Here is a 24,272-nt window from a genome sequence, read left to right as displayed (position 1 = left end):
TTTGCTTACATTGAAAGTGTATACATCAAAAAAATAAAATAAGTACTTTATAACATCAAGAACTATATGCAGAAATACTGTATTGACATGATGTCATCTGTTCTTAAAGGTTCAAACTTAAGAAAATGAGTACATATGAAATGAAGTTTGTAAATTAATATCTATATTGTGTAACCATCAGAAGTTTCCGTTGAACTTTTTGTGTAATTGCCATGTAGATAATAAAATACTGGAAAGAAAAGAAACACACAAAATCAAAAATCATATTCACAAAACATCTTGGCACAAAACGTTAATCAAAAAAATGTAATATTTCCTAACACAGCAGGCTTCACATACTAAGTTTTCTCATATACTAAATGTAGTATATGTGTAACACAAAGCAGTTATCAGATTATTACTAAGGCACTATATGTGTATTTAATAGAATGCATTCTTCAAAAGAAATGGTACACACAAACGAGTTTTCTTTTTACCAAATTTCATTGCATTTCAAAGGGACACAACTCTAAAAAGCCCCCCTTCTCCTGAGACATTGACATGAAATAAACATAAACAGCTGACTGGAATGTTAATTTCTCACACACTGAGAATTGAAATCATGTACAATGTGGAAACTGAAAATCAAACAGCCACTCAATGATTGTGCTAACAGCTTATATACTTGTTGTAATACTGTTGGATTTCATCAATGTGATCTATACAATAATTACACACTTTTAAGTGTGTATACTCAGCAGTATTTATAAATTATATCTCAAATCTTCCACACTACAAAAATAAATATGGTACATTAGTATTTCCCTCAAAAATTAACATTGGTTTAGAATGAGAAAAAAAAATATAATGCCATCAAAAAATGGTCACTTCTCACAAACAGAGGAATGCACTGCAAACAGTATCTGACAAAAAATGCAAGGAATGTGGTCCAAAAATGGAATGTTTTGTTTTCGTGAAATCCAGCAGTCCATATTAGTTTTTACAATATTGCTTAGAATATCACAGGCAAATACTTGAAAACTGACTTCAATAACTGAATTAACTGCCATCAAAAATAATGTGATATAATACAATAACGTGTACTCATGTACATGGAATGGACCTTGAAATGACCTAGAAACAGTAATACTGATTATGCTACAGAAAAAATATTTATGGCTTGGACATGTATTGAAAAAGGAATGTTGGTGCAATATACACATGTATAAATAATTTTGACAATATGAATAATATATCAAAAACAATTATGTTTACAGACTTTGAGAGAAAAACATACGATGCATGAAAAGTAAACTAAAATATTTGACATATCTAGCTGTTATGCCAGATTTAAACCAAAAAAAGAGTCTTTTCAAATGAAAATATGATAGTCCATGATTGATAATGATGTAACAAACTGAAATAAACTGTGAAGCTGTATAAAATTGTTCATAAACTTGCATTTGCTACAGAGAGTCATTAGCATGCTTGATGTTGTGGGATGCTATTTGTGCAGGACCCAGCACTGCATAGTTACAGCCAGACTTCATGCAATGGTAATGTGTCTGTTTCAGTTCATAGGGACATTTCAGAACATCACACTTCTCACTGACTCCAAACTTTTGAAAACCCTGTGAGTTGATGTTGTCCAGCTTGGCATGGTATTTTCTGTGAGTGAGGACTTTGCTGGAGTCTGTGCAGTTATAGTTACACTTCAGACAGTGGAAGTGGGAGGCCTTGCCTTCAAATTCACAGGCATCACGTCCACAAGGCTGGTTCATTCTGAACTGCTGCATCTCTCCGCCAGTTAGACTGTCGATTCTCTCGTGCCTTAGCGTGTGCTGAATGAGTCGAGATCGATCGCTGAAGCTGTAGCCACAGTCTGGACGCCTGCAGTGGAAGTGAGTGATACCCTGGCGATAGGCACATTTAACAAACTGACAATCATCCTTATGTCTGACTCGGATATATCCATCAGGAATACTGTCGTCTTTGTTGCTCTTGCTACTCATACTACCACTGCTTATTCTTCTTTGTTTGACAACAATTTCACCACTGTCAACAAAATCATTATGTTTGGTTCTCACTCGTTTTCTTCCTGACCTCTTAGAAATGCTGGTAACATTCTCTGACATGTTGCTGTCATCAGCAGAAGCCTCAAAACTATTTTCGTCGATCGTCTCCTCTTCAACGTTATTGCTACATTCAGCCTCAGATATAACCAATTTTCCATCTTCATCATCATCTGCATCCAAATTATTGTTTTGAAGATCAGATGTGCAGTGAGCTTTTTGAGCTTTAGCAATAAGATTTGAGAAGGTGGATGGATTCAGATTAAGAGAGTCTGAAGCATTGAGTTCACCTTCCAATGAATTATGCTCATTATCAGAATCCTGGACTGAACCTTTCTCTAGGTCAGAGGTCACGTGATCCTGGTTTGTAGCAGTTGGCATTTGATCAGGCTTTGGTGCAATGGTTATGGGAAAAGCTGTCTTTCCCACTAATGGCTGGGTGTCATTTTTCCCAAATTTCAATCCATGTTTAGAAACATGTGCCTTCACTCTGTTCATGTCAGAGAAAGCTTGATTGCACTCAAAACAATGATAGTGGTCCTTCTTCTTGAGTTTGCAAAATGGTCGACCACAGTTTTGTTCCAAACCATAATGCATCTTGTTCTTAAGATCAGTCCAGCTAGGTTGTGGAATAGGGTTTCCCCCTTGCTGCAAAAGAACAGCCAAAGGTAGAGGGTGTCCTGCACTAGCTATCAGACCAGGAGATAACATGGTTGGAGCAATGGCTGCTGATACCATGGGCAGAGCTGTGATTGCACCAGAAACTGACATTGGGTGGAAAATAGTTGAATCTAAAGCTGGAACTGAAGGCATCTGACCACTTGACTGTCCAGATGAAATACTTGATAAAGGATAAAATGTTCCTGATGTTTTGATCAAAGCTTTGGCATCAGCCGGGGCAATGGGAATGAATCCAGCTGTGGAAATGGTCTCCGAGGGAGGGACTAGAGGGTCTTCTTTGCTTGCGCTGGGAGCCTCTGTCTGCTCGTGCTTCTTGTTGTGCTGTATCATGGTGCTGTGACGGACAAAGGAGTAATCACATTTAGGTCTCACACAATGGAAATGACGATTAGCCTTGTTGTTGTGGCAATGTGGCCTGCGACAATTGACGTTTCTATCGAAGAATTCAAAGCCCTCATAAATGGTGACAAAGCTATGGAAATCTTTGGCATGCAAATTGAGGACATCTAGCCTGTCAGTGGCCTGGTAACATCGCGGGCGAGCACAGTGATAATGTTCCTTCATTCTGTAAAGGCACAACTCGTCTGGGCAGGGATTGTTCTCTTCAAATTTTTTGAATCCATTGATAACTGTTGGGTCTTCACCAGAAGAATTCAGCATCTCAGACTCGGTGAGTTCTACCTTGGGGATGACAGGGATGGTATTACGGGGATACTTTGGTGGGCGACCCCTCTTTCTTGGTGTATCTTCAGTTGATTTTGGTGAAGTCTTGTATGTCTTTCCAGCAGAGCTTCGAGCATACTCATGAATGCGGTAGTGTTCCAGTCTGCCAAATGTGGGGCCTTCATGTGGTACAACATGCGTGCAACCAGACTGAAATAAAGGATAGTATGAATAATCTATCATTATAGAACTGACTTCTTTTTTTCAAATACTCATTGTTCGTTACAAGTGTAATCAAACCATTGTTTTGTTTGCTAGCTGTCAAACGGAAAAGAAAGTTTTTAGAAAAATATTTATTGCATTTTTTAATGGATGATCAGCTTAATACTATCTGGATTTATGAACCCTGGATCCAGGTGCTGCAAACTTCACAATTTAGGAAGAAGTCTATTGTATATTATCATCATAAAGAAATAGTTAATTGCAGCACAGTGTATTAGGATAACAACTGTAAAATGTACTTTGTGCAATGATAAATGAGAGTCAATATGATAAGTACTCCTTACCCATATGCAGTGGTAGTGCCTCTGATTGCCGCTATACTGACAATTCTCTGGGCACACCTCTGTGTCTGAATACATAGTATATGCAACAGGAGTGATACGGTCTTGTAATTCATGAAATCTACAAAAAAGATTTTAAAATTATTTTTACATAGTATAAAAATAAACACACAAGGAAAAGTCTTTGACAGGCTGTATGCATGGACATCTACACATCACAGAAGAACGATGGCCGATATGAGCCGTCAAGTTACAAGTAAGAGTACATTGTAACTCTAACTTATGTGCGCAGAAATAAATGACTTTAATATTTTACCTGGCATGTTCTCTAACACCATCTTTAGACTTAAATAAGACCAGACATCCCTCCACTCGGCAGTGATAATGGTCCTTATACAGGTACTGACAGCGAGAGTTACAGGGGTCATTGGCTGTATATCTGTCAACATAAAGTCAACACTGTAATACTTCATACGATAGGCAGCATCCCTTGAAATCAGATAAATCTATTTCTGTTCACCAAATTTTATCTTATTATTTCTACTTACCTGATGAGGTAGTTTTTCCAAGATTCGTCTCTCTCCTTGCGTTCCTGAGTGTTTGGGGAGAGTTTGGATAACAACATTGGAGGGACAGAGAGTGGAAGAGAGACCTTGGGAGAGGAGTCTTTTATCCCTGGTATAGTATTTGGCATGATGGAGTTACCAGTCTCAGACTTTGTTGGGGTAGACATTGCACCTGGGACCTGCCCGTCACTTTTCTCGCCCACAGCTGTACATCCTGGTATAGGTAAAGTAAGGGAGTCATTCAGTTTCTCCCCACTAAGCTGATCTGCATGCTTTGACAAAATCATGGCTTCTTCCTCTGACTGGGTAATATCTTTGGTGTCAGAACAATCTGACTTCAGACTTTTCACATCAGAATTACTGTCCTCCATCGATTGTTCAGACATGGGGACCTTGGAGTCACAGCTTTCCTCCTTAAAATCATCTTCCGTGATTTCTGTTTTAATTGATATTGGGAGGGACATATGACTAAGGGGACTAGATGTGAAGGAGGAATTTTCTCCGACTACACCTCCCCCAAACTGCAGACTGGAATCCATGTCGGTGCTGTCCTCTCGAAATTTTCTGTAGGCGGTCTCAAAATCTCGACGTTCATGCTTTCTCTTATGGGAAAACAATTGAGCAGTAGAATGCAGAACATAAATACAGCCTACAAAATAGGGGAAAAGATGCTTAGAACATGGACATACAACTGTGTAATTTAAATGCATTCTTTTAATATACATTAAATTTTGTGTTGTTTTAGTTTCTAAAAACTTACCTGGTCTGATGCAGTGGATATGATTACTGAGTTTGGAATATCTACAGCCAATGTAACCACAGTGTTCATACTTCATAAACTTCTTGAAGCCGTCACGACCCAGTACTTCATCCTTCTGGTGGTAAGTTTTGTGTTTTTCTAAAGCAAAACAAGAACAAGAGTTACTCCCCTTTCTTCAGAGCATATTTTCTTCAAAACACACAACAGGCAGCAAAATAACTAAAACTCACCCATGTCTGCTTTGTTTTTGAATGTAAAATTACATCCTGGTCTTCTACAATGAAAGTGAGTTGTTCTCTGGCCATAGAAAGCACACATTGGTGTCCCACAATCCTCTGTGGCCCGGAATCTCTGGAATCCTTCCTGTATGATGGCGGAATCTTTTCTGTGGTAGTTAGCATGCATCTGGACATCTGAGGTACTGATGTAAACTTTATCACATCCAGGCTTGAAAAAATAAATGGGAGTGTCAAAAAATACATGTACATAGGTGCCTTTATAGCTTACCATTATGACTGACAAGGTAGATCATAATGACAAGGAAGTTCTACCTGTAGACAGTGGTAGTGAGTTTGGCGGCCATTATGTGTACAGCTACCATATTTCTGACAGCAGTCATCTAAGGGACTGTACCGCATGAATCCATGCTGCAGGGACTCCTCTCTCTTGCGGTGCCACTTGTAATGGCGGACCATCTCTTCCTTCTTGACAAAGACACGGAAGTTACAGTCCATACAGTGGAAGTGTTCTCTGTATCCAAGCTCCTTGCAGTACTTAATCTTACACTCAGTACCACTGCTAAACCTACAACATAGCAATATATCCTTAAACTTACACTCAGTTCCACTGCTAAACCTATAACAGCAATATATCCTTAATCTTACACTCAGTTCCACTGCTAAACTTACAACATAGCAATATATCCTTAAACTTACACTCAGTTCCACTGCTAAACCTACAACATAGCAATATATCCTTAATCTAACACTCCGTACCACTGCTAAACCTACAATTAACATAGCAATATATCTTCACAGTGCTTAATCTTACACTCAGTACCACTGCTAAACCTACAACATAGAAATATATCCTTATATATATATAGGAGATTAGAAATGAGCATCTGCTCTTCTGATCCAAACTAGAAATATCCTACTGAGGACTAAACCCACTTGCAGGCCACATGCATTTGGAAAAAATATCAAGGACAGAATAACTTTGGTTGCAATATGAACAAGATATTTTATACATTGCAAGTGATAAGCTGGGAACAGAACAAAATACTGTCTTTGACAAAATTTACTGTGTCATAAAATGTAGGTCAGATGCAGCATACCAAGCATAGAAGAAAAAACTTTTGTAGATGTACAATTTCAGCAAGCTGTGATAAGCTTGGAATAGACCTTAACCCCAATACATGTTGTAACCTGTGGATGTACAGACAGATGACCAGACAAACTGTCAAGGTCAATCCAATACCCCCACCCCACCCCCCACCCCCTTACAGCTCAGAGGTGGAGACAAATCTTACCTTTTAAGGTATTTGGAATAGTCAGGAAGTCCGGGGTGTTTGATTGGGCTCGGGGAACCAGGGCTCTGGTTGTTGAACACTGCCTTAATGTAGGCTGCACTGTTTGTAAATTTATCATCCTTTATCACTGTAAAAAAAAATTGAATAAGAAATATTTCCGTTTCATGTTAGCTACAAAGATATATATGGTATCATGGTATGTGTCCAACTAAGGACATTTATCATAAACTTTTGGTTCTATAAATGTGTTCAGATTTGACAAATTATAAAACTAAAGTACTCAGGTTATTGCAAATGGTGTTAAAAATGGAGTATATCTGCAGCATTAATAGCTCGGAAAACCACATATTCTCAAAAAATTATAAATACATGTAAATGATAAAAATGCAGAGTGAATTTACTGACATTCATTAATTAAAAAAGAAAAAAAAGCTTTTAATAACAAAGTATAATTAAGACCACGGAAATATGCAAAAATTTTAACCATTAAGAAAATTTTGCAATGCCTTTTTATTTTCCACATACTTGAAGTATCATTTGTTCTCTACCACAAGCATTAAATAATAAGAAATTTATTAATCATACATATTTCCTGTCTATATTTTTGTTAATTCTTTTAAGGAGTTCAAGTTTCTGATCTTTCAAAAGATTAATATTTGACTGTTTTTGAAAACTTTTCTTTATAAAATTCATGTCCCTTTAAATCTTGGACAAAGTTCAACAATAGAAGATTATGTACATTTTTACGTGTTCAAACTGTCGTTTCTGGAGGAAAATTGTTCTGTTTTTAAATGACAGCTTAAATTGTGAATAAAAGTGAAATAAATCTTCAATGCTGTCCATTTTGGCAGAATTTCAAAAACCTGATACTGTTCTCAAGATTGAAATCGTTTTCAAAAATAGAATTAAAAAAAACCAAAAACACAAATTGTATAAAACAGTAATTGATGAAATGGTATCCTTTGTTTTTTTAATTTTCAATTTATGATGTATATCTTCATTATCATAAATATTTAACTTCACAGAAGTTTTCTTTGTATAAAAAAGTTACATCAAATGAGAAAAACTAATTTTCATACCAATCTTCTTGACACTTTGGAAAATAAATTTTCTTGAAACAACAGAAAATGACAAAATCTTGTATATTTAATTATAAAAACCTTCCATCAACATCAGCACATAACTAAATGACAATATGTCAAGAAATTAATAAATTTCTTGAAATTTTAATTGCAAATTTTTAAAATTTGAATATTAAATTTGTGTAAATGGAGATCATCAGAAAATTTTGAATTTGTCTACTTTTAACTCAAACTGCTTCTCTGCCTGTACATAGAGAATTTGAATAATTCTTGAAAATTCGAATAGAAAAAAATAATAAAATTAAATAATGAAAGGCCAAAGAACAAATTCATTAAATGTTTTGAATTTATTATGAAAACATGACTTAGATGACAGAATGATTTACAGACTCAATTTTCATCTAATTAAGACAGGGTAATAAAAGAAAAAAAAGAATGCAAAATACAACTTTTTCAACAGAATCCGTGTATACTAGCTGGTTTATAAAAGAGAACTTTAGGATGCTCTTGTACATATAGCATGTTAAGTAACACAGAGGAACTGAACTGTGAAAGGAATGTCTGAAAGATAGTCATTGATCAAAAAGCCCACTTTCTTCTTTCTCTTTGAAAGTGTGCACATTTATTTATTTTGCATATTTCAAATCTATAACCTCCCTCCCCAACCCCCCATTTTTTCACTGGTATCTCATCAAAAATACCCTTTGGGGTTCTTTACTTTCAAGAAAGAATGTCTTGATCTGTATGAAAAGATCTTTGAACATGTATTTTCAAAAAAGTTAGAGAATCAAACTTGTGTTGACATATAACTGAGTCCTTAGAGAATGTTATAAATATACCATCAATAGAGTAACTTTATAAGGGGAAAAAAATCACATTGATAAAAATTTCAATATTTAGACAAATTTCACACTTCAATCTCATTATAGATTAATCCTTAACCCACAGAAAATACATTTACATTGTGTCTGACACACATTAATCTTTACCTTTAATGATTTCAGTTTTTCACCTTAATATATACTGACACGCAAAAGAAACACAAGTAGTTCAGAACAAATATTTAAAATTTTTTATCTATTTTTATTTACTCATATGCACAACTCAATACAGATTTTAACAGTAAGAAATAATGATTAAAAACAACAGAGTTGAAGTCCATTATGTAACTACAGAAAGTAAAAGATAACTGTTTGCCCCCCCCCCCCCCCCCTACATTCAATAGTGAGTATATCCACCATGTACATCAGTTGTGGCTCAGATTCTATGATGGATACAGAGTTTATCATTTTCTTGATTTGAGCAAAAGAAATATTATGTCTGTATTCTTGATGTGCCTGTTTTTCAGATGCTGTATTTCAATTCCTGGATGCTATGCAGAGTAGTAACCCTTGGTTTTCCGGTCCATGGACTGTCATCAGTCAAAACAGTGAGACATATTCGTATGTAGAGGTGTGACATAGTATGAATTTGCACCTCCAACACTCTTTCAACTGCATTTGAAAATTCCCTGCTAGAGGTACTTGCATTCGCATGCTTACAGTCACTTTCAGGGAGCCTAACCATTACTTATGGTAAAGAACAAAAACTTTTTTATTGGATTGATGCTGCAATACTTATTATGATGAACAGAACAAACTCCTGAAAACCCAAATTATTTATAAGCCAAATTTGTTGTAAAACCTGCAATTTAATGATTCCGTTTAATCAGGGTAGGAAGTCTGTCAGGTGGGACGTTAGCAGTGCCCCATCCCAAGGATCACAACCCCCTTGGAATGAAAAAAAGATTGTTTCTCTGGTATTTGAAAAAGAGAAGGCTCACGGGGGGGGGGGGGGGGGGGGGGTCCAGAAAAACCAAAAAATTTTCAAAATTAGTCATAGGACTTTTTTTTCCTAAAAAAAAAAAAAAAAAAATAACGGATGTATTCTTTTGTTTTTTTGTTTTTTTTTTTTTGTTTTGTTTTTTTTCTTTGGTGTGTCAGTATATAGATTTTTGATTTTTGATTTTAAAAAAATTGTAATAAGCAAGCTGGCAGTTTCAAAATGGGCCACCTCTTGAAACTGAGTATTTATCCAAAATGGGACCTTAGACAGATCATCGATTTTTCTCTTTTGCACCTTACATCTCTATAGGGAATTTTTAAAAAAAATTGTGAAACCAAAGTTTCATGGGAAACATCATGTCTGCTATTTTTTAGAAATGTGAGGATTTTAGTACACCAACTTTTGACAACAAGAGAATTGAAATACTTCATTTATTTTTTTCAGGGCTGTTCGTTGATCATCAGCAAATTTTTAAGAAGAAATGCTTCCTTTTTGTGTCTATATGCCTTTTGATGTGACAAGTCAAATTTAAATCACTCTCCACTACAAGTGGAAAATTTCATGTCATATTTGCAAATACTATTTTGGCTTGCTATATTAAAAGTAAAGGAAAATTTTGGAGAGAATTTTCTTCCAATTTTATTTCTTCAATATATATACTCATCATCACAAAAACAAATACTCAAATAAGTAAGTTTTATATCAGGTACAAGGGACCCCCTCCCCCCTCCCTGTATACATCAAGTAATTTTGAAATGATAAAAAAGGAATTTTTTTAAAAAAAAATTAAACAGTTAAACTAAGAAGTTTTGCTCAATCACTATTAAAATTCAAAATCTTCCTATGAAAAAATATGAGCCCAATAATATATTAATAAAAATATATATTTAAAACTCATCTTATTTCCAGATCATCAGTATTTTACCTAACAGAACACCATAAACACAACAAATGACTTATCAATACAAAGTCTACACAGTTTTAACCTTTTATCATCATCTCATGCTAGAAAGGGGACTTTAGGGACAAACACATTGCGAATTTCTAGAAAAATATTTAATTTTCACACAAAACTCTACAACATTATCCATTACCATGTGACAAAATGGAAATGCTTACCATCATCTCTGACATTAATTGTTGCATAAAATTTTTGTTTATAAATATTTTATTTTTACCAAAACTTAACATTTTATTTTCAGGTATGTAAATGAATTATCCATAAATCTTGTTTCATTATTTACAGCAAAGTGTCGAAATTTTGATACTGACTGAAAGTAAAACTTTCGTTGGTTCGTAGAAATATATATGTTACAGCTATGGTGGCCAAGGGAAATTTGTTGATACAGAATGTCAACTTTTTTCGCAGTAAGCCTGATGTATATATGACATTTAATACCCATAAAATCAGCTGAAACCCTCGATATAATAAAGCCATAATGAAAATCCCATGATCTTTTGATCTATCATATCTAATGCATTATAATAATCGGCATCATCAAAATTAAAAGAATCTAGTGAACAAACAAGAAAATGAAGACAGACTATTGTAATTAGTGTTTAATTAACTTAGCAAGACTTTATAATAATAATTAGTTCAAATTTGCATCTACAATAGACATACATCTACACGCCATTTAAACCAATATATCATCAGAAAGTGTCAAGACTGTATGAAGCTCTTACTCTCAAAAAACTTCCTTAATCATTCAAAAATTCATCTTCTAAAACCTCTTTTTCTCTTTTTGTAAACATAAATTTTATCAATATATTAGCCTAGGCTTATTTAATGAGCAGTATATTGGAGAATTGTATGGAATACAATATTCAATAAAAAATCAATAATACGCAAGTTAAATGACAGACTGATTAACAAAAACTTTTTAATTAGGCTTCCAATTTATCCCCCTGTGTGATATCTGACAAATTTTATGAAATTACCACATTCCAATGTTATTTTTAAATGAACTGGCCAATATATCAACTGACCCTGCATTATTTTTTTTTATAGTGGAAAAGATGTATCTTCTTTTAGTCTCCTTTAATATCTACAGCAAAGCATTTTTTTTTTTACAAGAAAAAAATCAGGAATGAATCACAGAAATTTAGGATATACTGAAGGTATGATAGAATGTCACCATTTCTATAAAAAAAAAAAAAAGTAAATAAAAAATAAACCAATTTTTTTTCGATTTAAGTTAAACAATTTAAGACAATTTACACATTATTTAAAATTTTTTTAATACCATGCAGTGCAAAACACAATCTTACATGCAGTTGAAATGTATTTTCTTTGTTTAAAACTGAGCATTTAAATTGATTTGGGAAATGAGAATGCACTCTGAATCTGGCTGAATTGCAACTGACATTTACAGAAGGTAAGAGATTTTTAAATTGCACAGTCTTAAGATTGCTTTAAAAAAAATTTTTATAATAATATATATATGCCAAAGTTTCTATAAATGAAATTAAATCGATTTCTACGAGTCTTAACCTGCCCCATTTTCCCAGAGAATTATAATTATAATTTTTTTTTCTTTCTTTACTTATTAGAAATTGATGTTTAAAAGACTTTTGCATCACACAGTTGTTCACCCCCCCCCCCCCCCACCCAACCCAAAGCCCTTACCTCCTAGTATTGCAATTGGCATTTACTTCTATCTTTAATAGTTGATGATTTGCCAATGGTATATTACACAAAATGCTAACATACAGCCAAAGGTTTTGGGGTTTTAACTACAAATTCTCACACATATAATTGAAGAAATTGCCCCTCACCCCACCCCCAAAGTTAAAGTCCATGATGACTACACAGCGTCCTCGCAAACTCTCCATAAATATTTCAATGAATTTTCTCTTTTGCACTTGTTTTACATTTTTTGGTATCTTCAAAGTTTACTTTTTAGTTAATTTTAAGACAGAAAACTGACAATCAGATATTGTCATTTTTGTTAAATTGACCTAGCCAATCACTGATACTGACAGATAATAGAATAAAACTTCCTGAACAGTTTTTTCTCGGCTCCAAAAACACTATTTCTGTCATTTTAAGAAATTTCTAGTCACTTTTCTCAAATATATATCATTTTGACATCACCTTTATGAATGTATAATAACATAAATTTACATACAACGCATGATTTTATGCTAAAAGTAAATTATTTTGGGACATTTTTGTCATTAAGAATTAGATAATTAGCTTCATATACATGCAGTAATATTCCTCTTCAGAATCTAGCAAGATGAATTACAATCTGGCCACAGAAATGTAGCAAAGTAAAGTGTAATTTTTTCTGTTTCTTCACATGACCCCATTTAAAGCAATATGTCTTATATAAAATTAATAAAATTTAGGATGTAAAATACCCTAGTACTCTTTGATTGTTTCTAAGAATAAATTTCTCTTCATTCCTAATAAAATGGTATATATATATATATATATATATATATATATATATATATATATATATATATATATATATATATATATATATATGCTCTCTATAAAAACTCTAAACTTGGAGATGAAAAAAAAGATGTAATTTCATCAATTAAAAATGGTATCTACTGCATGCTCTGACTATTTAAACTCAAAAATTGAAAAACAAACAAAACAAAAAACAAAAACAAAAAAAAAGTTTTTACTGAAAATGAAGGGCAAAATGTCAATAATTTATGGGTATTTTTTAAAAAAAAATTTATAGTATACTAATAATTTTAGAATTTGCACCATATACACACAAATTTTACAATATGGAGGCATATATCTATATGAGTAAATTATAAAAAGATCACACCTTTTCTTGCAACAGAACTCTAATAAATAGACTAGTTCAAACAGATTTTTAAAAACTCTGATATATCACAATAGGTTTTGAAATACTACTGAAATATTCAGGTTTTGTTGTTTTATAAGCAGCTTTCTGTTTGAATCCAAAATTCACAACAATGGAATTTTGAAACGACTTAAAAACGTCAAACAGACGGTCCTTTAAAAACTGCAATTTTCCATTTAATCATAAATAGTTAGATAAAAATTCATACATTTAACAACCTACGTTATCAAATAACGTCGCTAAGGCAGTCAAGATAAGACAAACTTTGGTTGCTATGGAATCCAGGTAAAGCTAGATACCACCCACTTAATTTGGATATTAAGAACATAAAATTTAAGGTCAAATATTTGAATTGTGTCCCATGTACATATCATATACTGAGAAAGTTGATAAGTAAGGTAGAAAAACTATGCATTTTAGGTTAACTAGGCATGCACTTTAAAATTCTATATTTTTCAAGGTTTTTATGGTATGACGAACGATAACAAAATCCAGAAATTTTATAGAGGCTTAAATGAATATCTAGATTTGTGAAAAGTGTCATGGATAACTGAAGAAATAAAATCAATTCATCCTTTCTTCGAACACTACTTAATATTTCATTTTTTTTATTCCACTTTTTTTTTGCTCGTTTATTCCTTTTCCCATCAGAAATCTATATTTTTAAAAGGAATTATTGAACTGTTTCTGTCTCAACCATAAAGCCTAAAGAATTTGCAGGCAACATCATCCACCTAGGCTAACCCATCAAGTAAATTATTGAAAAATAGCCTGATTGCCATGGAAACACCTTTGATATTGGAAAACGATTTTCATGTTACATAAAACAGAAAAACCAATATTTATCAATAAATTTATTGATTGAAGCATCTCTGTGTGAATTTTGGGTCCCAATTTACATATCGATCTTATATACTTTGAATTGGACATTTCTTTACTGGGCCAATTAATACCTGCTAACAATTCTCGAAAAGATAAACAAGAGAAAAAAAAAGAATACCTTTCATTTACTGAAATCAAAGGATATGTCATTTGTTATTGACAGGCTGTAAGACAAGAGGCTTTAGGGATTCGGAGCTTGTGCTTTGTGGAAGTTGAGCTTCCAAGAAATATAATATGGACATGGTACATCTGATATCACATAAATCTGCTCAACTCGATTAATAATTCAATGACACAGATCGAAGAAATTTTACAGGTGCCTGCCACCGCGACTAAACTATTGCCACAGTAACCAGTGGACTAGTTTTGTCCGTTAGCCTTTTTTTCCCCGTGTTACCACCTATCAGTGTCACAATGCAACAGAACACTAATAATTATAGACTTCCCCTAACCTTGCCAACCAAATCATAAAATGCATTCAACATTTAACTTTTTTTTATTCTGTGCATATATGAACCAAAATTGACAAATTATGTTAAATCAAAGTGAACTACGGCATATACCATTACTATCAAAGGATTTCAATCCATGCAGTGCAATATTTGGTAATTTATTTTAAAAGCTTTCATAATTATACATAAAGTTATATACATAAAGTTATTCAATGGTAAAATATTTTGAGGTCTTTTCAGTAAATAATTCACATCTAGCATAGCAACAATAAACATCGAAAAAGGTCTTCTTGGCAACCACATAAACCCTTTGTCCTTTCAAGTAGATAAATCATTGAATGCTTATTGGGAAAATTAATCAATCACATTTTACAAACATTCTTATTCAGGTTTTGCAGAAAAATGAAGGCACCATTGGCAACCTTTCATTTAAACTCCGCAGCTTAGGTATTGAATTTATTCAACTGAAAGTAAAGGGGCCTAAAAATTTTACCTTTTACATAATACATAGGAATACTCTAAAGAAAAAGAGAAAATGGCAAATAATATTTATGTAAAAAATAAATATTCTACCTTGAAAGCATTTCAGGATAAAAGAAGGGGGAGTCTATTGGTTATTTCTATGGCAAGGAAGGTTGATTTACAAATTATAAAACTCCTGTATGTATGTGGAAAACTTTTTATCACATCAAATCTTAAATGTCAAACTTTCTCAAAAAAAAAAGGTTGATACTTCCAGACAGGATCTGAGTACTAAGTATGGCCTATTTTACAATGAAATTCACATGGTTTTAGAGTATCTTGAGACCTGACATCATCAAAACCCTCTCCTCAAAATGAATTCTAATTCAAGGGTTTTATCATTAAAAAATCTGCCCATATCAAATCTCGTCAGGGCTCTTATGTTAAGAACAATGACTTAATAAGAAGTCAAGCAATTTAAGCAATTTTTTTTTTTGTACAAAACCATTGTTTCAAACAATCAATTAAAAAACATAAAAAGAACTTTGTGAATCTAAAGTTAATATCCCTCCTTGATTCTCATTTTGTTTAAACATCATTATAACAAGTGCCAACAGAATTGTACTGTTTAAGCTAAAAATCACAAGCAACGAGAGATGTCAGTTACCAAAAGATTGCCTGCACTAAGTGTATGTGTACTTACACCATCCCCAAATACAGTTTCTTAAAATCTTCTCATTGAAACTTTTCATAAAATAAATAATAAATAAATAAGTATTTCAAGTTGATCAATCACCAAAACAGGATAAAACAAAAAATATCTTTTCCACTTTCTTGTACACATAAACCCCACCCCTTGGGTGCAATGCAAGATACCTTATCATACATATTTCATGACACACAAAAAAAAAATTATCTATGAACAAATAATTTGCAAGGATAGGACCCCCCCCCCTTTTTCGGGGGGAGGGGGGGGGGCCTCCTGCATAGCACTACTACATTACCTCTCTAGAATTTTTGGTGCCCTGGACACTTAATTAGGCAATATTAGAGACTAATAACTCATTAGTATGAACTTTGGGTTTAAGTGCAATATATTAATCAAATAGAAAAATGAAAGATCTCGACAATCTTAACTGCAAATTAAAACTTTAGGTAGGCATGCAGAAGGTTGCTTACTCAAATCTGTCATGTTGTGCCCTTAGACAGAGCACCTAATAAATGGCCATCAGTTTTGACTGCATGGGGGCAGACCCTCCAGGGGAGGGGCAACATTATCTCCCATTCACTTCAAAGGGTATAACTTTATACTGCTTTATCTTAATCTATATATTTAGATCTTTTATACCTGCACAACACAGATATGATTTCATGTTGAACTGATAAATATAAAGATCTTCTTTTAATCAAGAATCTAAGAAAATATCTTTCTTCTTCTTTTTTTTTTTTAATTTAAATTTCCAACTTTTAAAATTTTTCACTTTTTGGCAACTGACAGACTAAAATTCAATGAATGTGACACTTATTTGTACATACACCTAATTTTGGAACATGTATGTATTTAAAAAATTAACAATCCACAGTTTAGCAAAGTCGGTTAAATTTAGAGCTTAATTGTATAGTAAATATTCCATGCATTCTAGAAATCTCCTAACAACCTCATGTCAAATTCACAAAATATAAAACAAATTAATATAACAGTTCTATACAAATGTAATATCAGACATTTTTATGATCTAATTTTGTAAAAATATTTCATGTGTGGAATATTTAACCACCTACATGTACATGTACAGTATATGGCCATAAGTGATCGAGTCTTAATTTTATTTTCATATTTTATATTTCACAGAAAAACCAGTTTTTATAAAAAGATATTGTGAGGTAAATTTTAGCCCAACTTCCATGATTTTAATAATGCAAAATTGTTCAAATTTTCTTGTCTTAAGCTGCTAAGCAAAATAGTACTTACAATAATCACTGAGAATAATTTATGAAATCATCAAGGCAAAATTTCTAAGCTCATTTTTTTTTATTACATGTACAACAATTTCCTAACAAATTTGACAATATATTTCCATTTGGTATCTGACGTGTGATATCACTGCAACACTTTGTAGATAAAATTATATATTTTCAAATTATGTGAAGAAACTGCAAGAAATTCTGCATTTTATGATGCTATGGTCATAAAAAATGAGCAGAAATAATGTTGCAATATTTTTTTCAGTGAAAATTAGAATTATATGAGCTACTTTCAGGTACTAAATGTCATAATGTACCCAGTACTGGCTGTACATGTAGTGTAATTATATGAATTAATGAGAATTAACACTATTATTTTTGTGTTTAAATTAATCAAATAAATCCATTAAATCATTGTTTTTAATCTGTTTTTTTTTTTTAAATCAAATAGCAAAAATAATTTTTAGTAAGCAAACTTTTTTTAAGAGGGGGGGGGGGGGGACTGTTGTGTAATAATTCTTGTGACAGAACTCTCTTTCTCATTATTCCAGCTCAGAGCTTCATCATTCTGATTTTATCACTTTTTTTATATGAATTAAGGGATGTTTCTCTTAAATTGAATGTTCAAAATGAATTAAAATAAAATAGAGGCATATTTGTTAAAAACTTTTGAAACACGGTTTCCTGTATATAGACCTTCATGCATTCGTCAAATTTGTATTAATGATGACTGTATACAAAGAGTTGGACACATTGTGTGCTCAAATTAATATCTTAAAATCTCCTAATTATTTTACAACTGTGGCTCTTAAGATTAAAAGAATTAAATGCTACAAGAAATTCAATATTACACACAAATATAAGCCTTCCCAATCGCGGTTTTTTTTATATTTCACATAATTCTTATATGCTTGAATAGACTCCATGCTTTAGTGTTATTTTATCGTCTTTGACCCAAAATCATGCTGTATAGATTTTAAGTCTGTAAATAGGCTTTTAAATGGATTTATTTTAAATAACAAGTTTGGGTATTTTTGAAAAAGTTATTTGACCAGAACTAAGAATCAGTCTTTTAAAAAGAAATCTACACAATAGAATGTTTTGGGTTGCCAAGGTAATATGGTTCAATAGTTGGGGTTATAAAGAGATTTTACACAGAACCCTAGCCAAGAATCTTTTTTTCTTCATTTATTGGTGTGTGTTATGACTTAACAGCACTTTGTTTAGACATGTCATGAAAAAGAAAATTGAAATCAATAAGCAAATTTTGACAAGAAATATTGAATCAATACCTGCAGTTCTTAAGTAAGAAAGGCTACATGATTACAAATTCTTACCAAAATGATAATATATCAAATCCCCCCAGAAATATGAATTACTATAAAATTATCATCAGGAACATTAATTTCTTCTGCTAATAAATGAAACATATGAAACATGAAATGACATCAAATTATATTCAATTCCACAAGGAAAATATAACTTTTAATTTGCTAGACACCTTTTCTTTCAAAATTGAAATGGTAAGTCTTAAAAGTAAACACAGTAGACAAGAAATATACAGCTGAACTTCGGTATCAGCTGAACTTTGGTGCATCTCAAACATCAGTATCTCGAAAACCATATGTCGAAGTGATTTGGAAGTCCCAAGTACTTCAAGTATTTTACCCTCAATATATCAAATCCCTGGATATCATGAGGTTTTTCTTAGTCCCAATGAGATTTGACTGTAGATTAATGTAAGGTACCATGATGAAAACCAGCTAGGAAGCTGATTTTCATCCAGGAATAAGAGTAAATCTCATCCAACCCTAATTATATTCTCTGTGTACCTTGTTAAGATTGAAACACATCAGAAACAAATTAGCCATTGAAAAAAAAGAATTGTTTCCTACATGATGTAATTTTAAAGGACATCAAGGTTGAATGATAAGTTTTTACATAATGCATTACAACTTACCTTCAACATTGGGTGATTTGATGTTTTTGGTGGGCTGGTTGCTTTTGCTTGGGGATTGGTTGACAAAGTTGGTAAAAATGCCTTTTTTCTCTGTTGCAGTTAATGATGGAGGGGATGTTGTTACCGTATTATTTGAAACAACAGTCGATGAGACAAGAGGAGGAATGGCTTTGCTAATATGCAGCTTTGGCACATCTCGAGAAGTTTGTTCATGAAGAATAAGATTAGATGTAAAGTTATTGGAAGGAATTTGTGGAATGACTGATTCTCCAGATCCACCACTGAATCCGTACATAGATAATAACTCGTTCATTGTAGACTCAGCAAAATCTTTTAATACTGTCATTTCTTGCTTCTCGGTTTTTTCTGTGACCTTGAATTTTGGAGAAGAAGGTTTAGTTTGACTATTTGCAGAGTCCACATCAGACATAGTTCTCTGATCACTGGAAGTTTGCATTATGTGACTAGACTTATTTAATTCCTGAACATCTTTTTCAGCATTGCTGCTGTCTTCTGCTGACTTTGCTATGGAGAGATCAAGCGGTGCTGTGTTGTTGCTAATGTTGCATTTGTTGCTAAAGGACTGAGTTGACTTGCGGGGTTTTCGTGACTGTTTTCTGTTGTGAAAAGAATTTTTAATACTGACAGATACTGGACTACTGTCCTCTGCTCCTGTAGATTTAGATAAATCTTCATTCCTACACGAATTGTCATCTTCCTCCAGACTTGTATCTTCCTCAACCTCAGGTGGAAAGTCTGTATTTTGATTGTTTATTTCATACCCTGCCAATTCGTCACCATCATCCACACTTTCAAATTTATCAAGTATTTCTCTGACCTGAGCAATATTTCTTGGCGCCGAGGCTTTTCTGCTTTTCCGCCTGGATGTCCTACCATCATTTTCTTTTTCAACTTCTTTCAGAATTTTTGCATTGTCTAGCACTTTATCTACTGAAGTATTATCTAGATGGTTTTCATCTTCTTTAGTTGTAATTGGTGCATCATCTTCCTCCTTTTTGAGTGCAATTTCAGAATTGTCTTCCCCATTTATCGATTTTAACTTTGCACATATTGCATCTAGAGTTCTAACTTTCACCTTAGCTGTCATTTTCCCAAATTCTTCTCATTTATTCCCTTAAAATCTTCATTACATTTCCCTGCAGAAAAAAAAAAAACCTATTCAGCAGTTGACTAGTACATGTATTAATGATATGAATTGCTCTAATTTTTTTTCTGATTCATTTTTACCCCCTAAAATGTTCCAGACCTAGGGTAACTGCACGGTTGTACAAGTTTGTACATTCACATTAGGTGCACTTGCCCTTTTTTTCTAGAACAGCAATTAGTTCCTTATCGAGATCACTTATATAGTCACAATTATTTTGCTGAAAAATTTGTGTCCGTTTCCTTGGCAACCTCAGTATCACAGGAACTAGATCTTTTTCTTCCCTTTACTTACTGAAGAAAATGGAACAGCTTAGCAGTAAATCATTTGTGATTAAGGATGTGTCATTCACAAGATTTTGCTACATGACTGAATTCATGAAAATTTATATTATGCATGCTCAAATCAGCTAATGAACTACCATGAACCATTTTTACATTAATTTTGAAAGACCTGATTTATGTGTCATATGCTGAAATTATTTTCCTTTAATGAACTGTCAAATGCTTTTGTTTTAAAGAAGTAAGTATGTTACTGTGTGGCAAAAGATAAATTTCAAATACTAGTATTAATGAATTGCATGTGTAATATACGATAAATATTACTTTAGCAATTAGAAATTTGGCTTTTTAAGTCGACAAGGAAATTAATGGACATATTTAAAGATTGGATTCTAAAATGGCTTTTATGGCTGCAAAATAAAATACATTTCTATGATCAAATAAATTTTTTATGGAAAATCTCTTCATATGCATTATTAAAGATATACATGTATCAGCTTAACAAAATCATTATTTGGAAAGTAAAGTTTTTAAATAGTACAATGTTTGACCACAGCAAATTGAAATATCTAAAACAAATTTTAATATTCTAAAATCGAAAAATCATGCAATTTTCAACAATTAAAAATTTCTTACAAAGAATAAACTTTTAAATCAACTTTTTTTGTTCATTCACTTATTCAATGATTTTTTTTTTACCTGTTCTAATGTTCTCAATCCTGGGAGAATTATACAGGTATGTCTAACTATTCAAGCCTGGAGAGATAAATGTATGGATCTATCAATAAAAGCTAATTCTGCTACAGCCTGTTTCCATGCAAACACTATACCAGTTTCCCTTTCTTCTGCTTGTCCCAGGACGCAAAACTCCTATCAGCTTACACCAAATCAAATTATTATTAGGTATTCAATACCTGTTCAATATACCTGTGAATTTGGCCATTTCCATGACAACCTGACTAGTGTGCAACTACAGGCATGCATAAATAATTCTGGGTTGCTATAACGATGCCTAGGTCCCAAAGTAGAATGAACAATGAAACAAGATGAAATCAATCATCTTATGTAGAGACAATTTATACACTGGCAGATTCAGCAATTCTACAGAATTTTTTTTTTTAACCTAGTCAATTGAAAATGTTCGCACATGAGAAGATTTAATTGTTGTCTTTTGTAGATCCAAATCATTCAACAGTTGCAGGAATACTACAGACCTATTATTTCAACAGAGGGCCAGAAAATTATCTGGATGGTGGATTATTGGATATCCATACCCAGTTGAAAATATCCATAGATTCACACTAAATTGCAATTTCTATTTTATGCTCTACTCTTTTGTTTCTCTTATTGCTAGGGAAATATATATCCAATATTTAAACAAAAATCACTGAACATCACAAAGTCAATTAATGTACATGTCATAGAATTTAAAGTGTACAGCCGAATGACGTAAAATGAGCTTGTGTTTGCATTCACAATTTATTTGTGTATTATATCAAATTCGAAATCTAGTCTTAATTACTTTATGCAGCTCTTATTAAATTTGTAATGGCAGAATTCAGATTCCTCTTTACAAATTTTGCTAAAAAGGAAAAAAAAATTAAAATAAAATAAATTGAAAACGAATATGCCATGATATTGATGACTTTTATTTCGTCCCAATAAATTATTTTAAATGCACAAAATTCTGGGCCTTCCAAAGATATATAAACATTCTCAGGTAAAATTTTTATTGACAAGGGGTCAAACATGTATTATTCTTCGGCAAAGTAGAGAAATGTCGTTTAACAGCTTTACTTATTGTTGAAGTTACCACTGGAAACCATTGACATATCGGCAAAGCTTTCTCTAGTATGATAAATCATTAAAAAGTTATTTATATACCATAAAGATTTAACAGTTTTAAGGTAAAATGAAGTATACAGAATGCTTTTAAAACATGAAACATAATTTTTTTTGTGTGACTATTTTGCATATTTTCATATACATGAGCATGAAATGACAGCAAAATTTCCTTCAAATTAGAAATATGGAATTCTGCATTGTTTAAATTATGGGGAAAAAAGCCAACCAAAAAAAATACTCATACCTTGCGATTTGAGGTTTAAAGTAAAGAACACAATGAGTCCTCATTCTGCCATGATCTTTTTATTTAAAAAATCCTTAATCTCGAGAGACTTTGTGTTTTAAACTGTGGTCAATGTACTATTAAATTTTTATTAAAGAATATAACATTTACAGTTAAAGAGCAATTATGAAAAGACAAGAATAAAATAAAATAATTTACTGGTTGGGTGCCAACTCCCTACAGTAAATATAAGACTAATCTTTTAAAGTTCAAAATTTGAGACAAAAGGTATCTCGTAACTATGACAATTACCAATGGGTGACCCCAAACAAAGAAATTTATTTCAGGTCAGGTAAAAAGATAAATAGCACAGTTGTTGTATATAAAGGGTGGCTTTACCAGATTATACATGATCCTACATGTTTTGGTGGCTAAATGAAGACAGTTCCTATGGCAACAAAAACAAAATATTTTATCAGTCAACTTTATATATCTAATAAATAGCCCAAAGTAAACAATCTACATTAAAATTCAATGAAATTTAATTAATAGACAATTATTCATATATTCTTTAAATAAGAAGCATCTTTTATGCCAAACATTTTAAATGGACTAAAGAGATTTTTTTCTCATGCAGTGTATCTTAGTTATAAATCAGTTTACACTTTTCTCTCTAAGTGCACAAATTTATAGAGTCATATCTAATGAACTTTGTAACACAGAATATTATTTCTGCTAATCTCAAACTGATAAAATGCAGAGTAACAATATATATTGTATACATAAACATAATCCGCACCATCATAATAACCTCTCTTTCTCAGTCATAAAACTAAAAAAAAAAAATGCATAATGGAAAAAAGGGATGCTGCAATTTTTTTTTTTTTTAAAATTCAATATGACAACTAAAGAACACCACTACAATTCATACTTGTATTACTGCCAGCTGCGATTAAAGCCCAAGCAGAAACTAGTCCAAATAACAACATGCATTTTTTTGCTTAAAAGTCAAATCTCGTGTATATTAGAAAGTATATAAAAGAATTTATCAAAAATAATAGTGTGTTTGGCAAACAATCAAAATGTTACGCACCCTTTTCTGACCTGCGATACATTGCAGTATGTGTACTTCGATAATAACTGTACACAACCTTTTTTGGGTGAAAAGTACAAAACTGTCACTAATTTTTTAACGGTAGTTTTCTTTGGTAAAACTACAAAAATTGAACAACACAGTATCAGACACTTTACGGAAATAAAATAAGAATATGTCTATTAAGCAAAATACTACCAAATAGGTCAAATTTATACACTTTTGGAAAGTTTTAAAAGTTTCAAAATATACTACTTATCCTTACCTCACTCCTCCAGCCCATATGATGAAGTCTCGTTCATTGGCGTCTGCTGCGAGATTTGAGTATAAGTCCTCGTTCTGTTGTTTGTTTACTTTTAAGACATCAATCTGTTAGATTATTGATGT

General features: G+C 32.4%; 1 protein-coding gene across 2 annotated transcripts; it reads right to left on the bottom strand.

Moving 5' to 3' along the window:
* Window positions 1–1,328: 1,328 nt before the first annotated feature.
* Window positions 1,329–24,226, bottom strand: LOC133172136 (zinc finger protein castor homolog 1-like). Of its 2 annotated transcripts, none has more exons than XM_061306957.1 (10): window positions 24,151–24,226; window positions 19,279–20,435; window positions 6,816–6,942; window positions 5,836–6,088; window positions 5,515–5,731; window positions 5,285–5,422; window positions 4,507–5,173; window positions 4,275–4,397; window positions 3,962–4,079; window positions 1,329–3,605 (listed from the first exon to the last, which is right to left on the bottom strand). In XM_061306957.1, exons 2-10 carry the CDS (start codon window positions 20,384–20,386, stop codon window positions 1,446–1,448), a joined length of 4,911 nt encoding a protein of 1,636 aa, XP_061162941.1. In that variant the 5' UTR covers window positions 20,387–20,435; window positions 24,151–24,226; the 3' UTR covers window positions 1,329–1,445. The 2 variants fall into 2 exon arrangements, with proteins under 2 accessions (XP_061162941.1, XP_061162940.1); XM_061306956.1 differs by lacking the exon at window positions 24,151–24,226 and adding an exon at window positions 23,886–24,033.
* Between the last annotated feature and the right edge of the window lie 46 nt (window positions 24,227–24,272).

This window comes from Saccostrea echinata, unplaced genomic scaffold (assembly GCF_033153115.1).
Source record: "Saccostrea echinata isolate AGI-Se365-2 ecotype Australia unplaced genomic scaffold, CSIRO_AGI_Sech_v1 ptg000054l, whole genome shotgun sequence".
Taxonomy (NCBI): Eukaryota; Metazoa; Mollusca; class Bivalvia; order Ostreida; family Ostreidae; genus Saccostrea; species Saccostrea echinata.
This window is presented reverse-complemented; position numbering and strand designations above follow the sequence as displayed.